Source organism: Pelodiscus sinensis, chromosome 1 (genome assembly GCF_052426305.1).
Source record: "Pelodiscus sinensis isolate ZL-2025 chromosome 1, ASM5242630v1, whole genome shotgun sequence".
NCBI lineage: Eukaryota > Metazoa > Chordata > Testudines > Trionychidae > Pelodiscus > Pelodiscus sinensis.
In genome coordinates, this window is record NC_143052.1 from 307567834 (window position 1) to 307574020 (window position 6187).

Here is a 6187-nt window from a genome sequence, read left to right on the forward strand (position 1 = left end):
TGAGGGGCCACATCCAGCCCCCAGGCCTGAAGTTCCTCACCACTGAACTAGTACGTGTGTGCCCTCCCCCAGATAGTGATGATATATCCTCTGCTCTCCTTTTCCCAATGATTAATGGCGTGCCCATCCCTTCCACAGAGCGTGGGCCTGCCCACCCCCCAATTAGTGATGGCATACCCTCCTCTTCCCCCAGAAATGATGGTATGCTCCCCCTGATGTCAGTCCTCTCTCTCCAGTTAGTGATGACGTGCAACCTTCCCTCAATAGTGATGGTATGTCCCCGCACCCGCACATAGTGATGAGGTGGCCCAAATGATGCCTCCTCAAATAGTGATGGTGTGCCTGCTCCCTCCAATTCGTGATATTGTACCTCCCACCAATTAGTCTCTCTTCCCCCAGATACTGATGGTGTACCCCCACGATGCTAGGCTCATCTTTCAATTAGTGAGGATGGTATGCCCCTTCACCAGCTCCCCCACAGTTAGGGATGGTATCTCCCCTTCCCCAAATAGTGATATGTTTAACCGTTTTTGAGCAATTTTCCTTTGCCAGGTGGCAGCAGTGAGGAGGGGCAAAGGAGGGTACCGGTGATGGCCAGCCGCCTCCAACTCTCCCTCCTCTCCCCAGTTCCAGCACTGACAACCCTATCAAGAAGGAATTAGGCTTTTGCGATGTGGACGAGCTAACGTGTAGTAACAGCCCTAGCTCAGCCAGCAGCCAGCCCACCTCGGAAAGACTTACTGACAAGAAGTTTTAAGCCAATAATGGCTTCCCACGCATTTGTCAGGGGTGGCAAAACCTTGACACTGTAATCCGTATCAGTGGTCTCCCCCCCCACACACACACACTTTTACATGGTTTACACAGTACACCCATTGCACATCGTGAGAGGCATTGAAATAGCTAGAGCTGCGGATGCATTAGGATTTTCCAGCCCCTTGCAAATGAATCTTCCCATGGAAGGGAAGTGTCTGAAGAAGCTAGGGAAAGCTCATGATGTAAATTGCTCGTTTGTAGTTCTTGCTGGGTTATTTTCCGGCGTGTTACCTGTAACTTGCATCGCTCCTGTGAAAGTGTTTTTATCTGCTCTCTGGTACTGTATGAAGACCGCATACCCAGGCTCGCTTTCAGAAAACAAACATAGGAAGCAGGCTTGGCACTGAAAAGAGGAGTGTAAAGCAGTAGGATTAAAGGTCTGTGATCGTTTCAAGCTCTCATAAAACCGGACTGAAGGATGCTATTTTGCTGCAGTCTGGGTTTTTCCAGCCCACAGTGGCACAACAAACCATTTCAACATTTCAGCACAAAACTGATTCCATTGTTGGGCTGCACATTAAAAAGTGTTATTCGCTTTGAAGTTTTTGTCTAATGGCTCTAAACTGAAAGAAAATGTTTTCCTATTACTTAATTCAATCATAGCGAAGAGGCTTGGTAAAAAGCCCACGGATTTTGCCCAAAGTGTGACAGAGTTCTCTTTGTGTTTGCTTATCCTCTGCTGTCACACACTTTAATTCGCCTCTCTTTATCTGGCATTCAAAACTTTCTTCAATGACATTCAATAAGGTCTAGCGGCTGGAAAAAAAACTGGTTATTTTTTGGATATGCTTTCCCAGTAGCTTTGGGCTTGGTGTGCATTCAGGGACTGTTAACCCTTTGCTTCCCTGTGGCTGGGAGCCCCGGGGTCCAGCCTTCGGGCAGCAGGAATCTCTTAGCCTGAGGCTAGAAATCTATATCCCCTCGAAGGCTAGTCATTTCCCAACAGGAAGCTTTTACCTCTTCCCGGGCTCAAATTCAAGAAAAACATCTGCATAAAAAATATCTCTAAAAAAAATTAAAGCTCCCGCGGGAAAAGATACACTAAGAATCTGGGAATCTTCAGCGAGCTTAGACTTCTATTTTTACTGTCATTCTTTTGTATACTTGGTTTTTAAAATTGAAAAAAAATGCAAATACATTTCTAGGCTCAGACGGCCAAACTTGTCTTGGGCAAAACTTGTCTGTGGGAAATGTGAATAGGGCGTACAAGCCAGAAACACAGAGTTGCATTGTTTCCCGGCATTTTAGTCTATGCTTTCTTTCCTGTTAAAATAATAAATCCGCTGGGTGTTTTTAGACGGCAGGTTATGTTATGATCTATCAACACATTTTCTTCACATTTGAAAATGGGATTTACAGCTCCAAGATCGATTAAGTGATACGGCTTTGAAGAAAGATATGTTTGTATAAACGCTTTTTATTTACATGCATTCCTTACCAACCTACACATTAAACAACACCAACCATCTAATAGTGAACATCACCAACAAAAGCATTTCCCTGCTTTATACACCGACACAATTCAACGCCTCGCTCAGGTACTGAATTGTTGAATGGTGTATGTGTGTGTGAGAGAGAAAGAGGGTGTATAGACATTAGATCTAGCTCGCGTTCTTTGCTTTAAAGATCCTTTTCCTTAACATATAAAGAAACCGCATCTTTTATTTATGCTAATTTTCACTGTATGGGAGGGGAAAGCGAATTCTTAAACCTGCTCTGAAGCCGAACTATTTCAAAGCCTGTTTAATCAGTGCACGGCATTTAAAGTTGTTTAACTATTGTGTAGCCAGAAAGACAGGACTAACCCGCATCGCAGCCTATTACAATTGAAGTGGTTTAAAATGAAAAAAGCAACCCTACTCTCGCTTGAACAGGCACGTACGTGTATTTGTTTATTTACTCGAATTATATAGAATTGTAAGATCCACCAATCTACAACCCGAGGCAGGCGGGAATACAGAACTGCAGCATGCACAAAGCGTGCGTGTGCACTTTGCACGTCTTGCCTGTGCATCCGAGATGCTTCTCTGTCGGCAGACAGGCGACAGCGCTGCTGCTTTCCCGCGGTGAATTGCAACAGGTGAAGAATACGGAGCACTCGCTTCATGTCCACGCGCCAGACAGACACGCAGTTTAGACAGCTGGATGCATACGGTTTGCCTCGCCCTGTTGCCAGGAATGGCAGGAGAAGCGGGTGCAAAACGGAAGGATCGGGCTCCTGCTAAGGCACAAAGAGAAGGGCTGGAGCTAGTGGGCGAGTTGTGGAAAAGCGCAGCAGAAGAGGGGGAGAAGAGGAGGAAGTTGCAGGGGCGCTTGCGAGACCTGGGGGGGGGGGGGCGGGCGGGAGGCGATCGAAGCTGCCGCCCGGGTGGGAAGGCAACCGGGGGTGGCCGGCTATCGAGGGAAGGGGCAGTGAGATGAAATAGCTGCTGCAGAAGGCAAAAGCAGCTGGGGGGGGGGGGGACGCAAGAGCGCGAGGCAGGACTCTGGAGCGGCTGGCGAGTGAGCCAATAACCCCGCCAAAGGGAGCGGAGGGGAGCGGCCGCCCGGCCCGCGCGGCGTGGGTGGGGCTGACAAGAATGGAGTACATTATGCAGTTCATTTAGTTAACAAGGGAAATAATGAGGAAGCGTGCAGCGTGAATGCCAAGAGACCAGGCACAAAAAGCCTATTGAGAGCCCCGGCCGCTCCTGGCGTCGCCATCACATGGCAGGGGCCCTATTTAAGCGGCGCGCCCGGCGCCTTTCAGCACCACTGGGGCTGGCCAGCACCCCGAGGCACGGCGCCGGGCCGGCAGCGCAGGGAGATGCCGCGCTCCTTCCTGGTGGACTCGCTGGTGCTGCGGGAGGCGAGCGAGAAGAAGGGCGAGAGCAGCCCGCCGCCGCCCCTCTTCCCTTACGCCGTGCACCCCTCGCACCCGCTGCACGGGCTGCCCCCCGGCGCCTGCCACTCGCGCAAGGCCGGGCTGCTGTGCGTCTGCCCGCTGTGCGCCGCCGCCTCGCCGCTGCACCCGCCGCCGCCCGGCCTGCCGCTGCTCAAGGCCTCCTTCCCGCCCTTCGGCTCGCAGTACTGCCACGCGCCCCTGGCCCGCCAGCACTCGGCCTCCGCCGCCGTCAGCCTCAGCCACGCGCCGGCCCTCTACCAGGGCGCCTACCCCCTGCCCGACCCCCGCCAGTTCCACTGCATCTCCGTGGGTAAGTGCCCGCTCCTGCCCTGCCCGACGCCCCGTGCGCCCCCCAGGCTGGGTAACCAGGGCCAGAGGCCGGCTGCTGCTGGCCCGAAGGGGAGCGAAGTGTGCCCTGGGTGCAATGGGGGCGGGGGGAAGCTGCAGCCTCTGCCGGGCCCAGCCTGGGCAGTGATGCGCAAGGGGGCGCGTGGCACTGCAGCGCAGGCCAGATCCAGCCCGTGCCGGGCCGTCTAACATCCGTGGCATGGGGTGATTGGCGGGGCATGCCACCCGCCGCCCAGGCGCAGCCCGGCAATCGTGCGCCCTGTGGCGCTCGTAGGGGCAACCGCTGGCTGCGTGGCTTGGGGATCTGGGAGCTTCCGTCCTGGGGGGATGTGGGGAGGTTTCCCGGACGCCAAAATGCGCCTCTAGGACAGGTGTGGGCGCAGCCGGTTTAGCGCCACTGAGTCTCACGGCCCGCTTTCCTCTCCAGACAGCACCTCCAGCCAGCTGCCCAGCAGCAAGCGGATGCGCACCGCCTTCACCAGCACGCAGCTCCTGGAACTGGAGAGAGAGTTCGCCTCCAACATGTACCTCTCCCGGCTCCGGCGCATCGAGATAGCCACCTACCTGAACCTCTCCGAGAAGCAGGTGAAGATCTGGTTCCAGAACCGCCGCGTCAAGCACAAGAAAGAAGGCAAGAGCAGCTCCCACCGAGGAGGGGGCTCTGCCCACAGCTGCAAATGCTCCTCTCTGGCCACCACAAAGTGCTCGGAAGACGACGAGGACTTGCCCATGTCTCCGTCCTCCTCAGGGAAAGACGATAGAGACCTCACAGTCACGCCCTAACACAGCCCCCAGAGACTAACCCCTGAGAGCAGAAGGGGATCTGGCCCTGGCCCGTGCCAAAACGCTGTGGAAGGATTTTATACTGTTTTGTATATTTAATGTAATTTACAAAGGACTTTCGGGCCTTTTTAGAAACCTTGTGAATGCCGCTATATCGATGGTTCCCTTGTAAATAAACTGTCCGTGTGAGCCTAAATGTTGCCAACTGTTGCTATTTGACGTGTGGAGAGGGGTTTTTTGTTTTGTCAGCAGGCAAAACGCTTCCCTCGCCCCACCTCAGTGTTGTGAATTGTGATTCATTGTATCTGATAAACAGCGAATGTCCAGAGCAATCTCTTTTTCAGCGCGGGGGGAGGGACGAGTTCTGTAATTTGTATCAGTGGTCTACAGCCATTCCGCCTTATTATCTCCCAGCCTTTCGTCCCTCTCCAAAGCTAACGCGGGGCCACGCACAGGATCGCTGCGGTGATCTCCAGAGGCAGGTCATGAAGCGTGAACTGGGGTTTGGCGATTTGGTTTGTTTGGTTTTGAAGGAGAGAGACTGGGGGGGAGAGGGGTTGGCTTTGTTTGTAAGGTTTGCTTGATGGCGTTTCTTTCAGGCCCATAGCTATGTGATTGTACGGTTTCTGTAATACCTGAAGATATTTATTTATTTATTTATGTAAAAAAATAATAAATTTTTTGCATAAAGACATTACGTGATGCCTTTGTTTTTGTTTTTTTAAAGCCGCGAGCTATGTAACCTACAGATCTCCATAGCGTGCTTGTGCGTTACGTATATTCGATTGAGCTGGGTACACGGAGGAACACCGGTATATATATATGTGTTAGGTGGTAGGTTTACCTGCATGATTGCCTCCCTCCCCCTAAACATATTTTTGTCCAACATATAATTATTAGAACATATAAGGATCACTTAAAGCATATTTTTATGACATGTGCATCTCTTCTTAGACCAGTGAGCGATTGTCCTGCTGGAATTTAGCGCATGTGATGCTTCTTTGATGACACACAGTGAGAAATATTGACATTCATTCCTCAGAGCAATTTTTAAAAACAAAAGATGCCTGTAATCCTGATCCCTGGGAATAGCGCTTTCGGCTTGATGCCATACTTATTAGAAGATTGATATTTTGCTGGAAAGCTCTGTCCCCCGGTATCCAGGCGTTCCCCTCCTCTCTCCATTGATCTGTACTTACTGGCCAGGAAAGTTGTGAATCTTTGCCCGTCATCCCAATAAGGAACATGGGAGTTACATTTACTAGTAGCAAATAATTAACACATTTTAAATGGCATTTCCCCCATTAATAACTTGAAAGAGGAAAATGCAACGCCTGGCCCGTGATTTAATTCTCC

The 6187-nt window shown here is 51.5% G+C and overlaps 1 protein-coding gene across 1 annotated transcript; it reads left to right on the plus strand.

The window, feature by feature from the left end:
• The first annotated feature begins 3542 nt into the window (after positions 1 to 3542).
• On the plus strand, positions 3543 to 5464 carry GSX1 (GS homeobox 1). The gene is made up of 2 exons (XM_006138931.4): positions 3543 to 4010; positions 4476 to 5464. The coding sequence occupies exons 1-2, from the start codon at positions 3623 to 3625 to the stop codon at positions 4829 to 4831; spliced, it is 744 nt and encodes a 247-aa protein (XP_006138993.2). The 5' UTR covers positions 3543 to 3622; the 3' UTR covers positions 4832 to 5464.
• Positions 5465 to 6187: the final 723 nt, after the last annotated feature.

Coding starts and splice junctions, on each gene's coding strand:
- GSX1 (XM_006138931.4), top strand. CDS start 3,623: ATGCCGCGCTCCTTCCTGGTGGACTCGCTGGTGCTGCGGGAGGCGAGC. Junction 4,011..4,475: donor GTTCCACTGCATCTCCGTGG/GTAAGTGCCCGC, acceptor TTTCCTCTCCAG/ACAGCACCTCCAGCCAGCTG.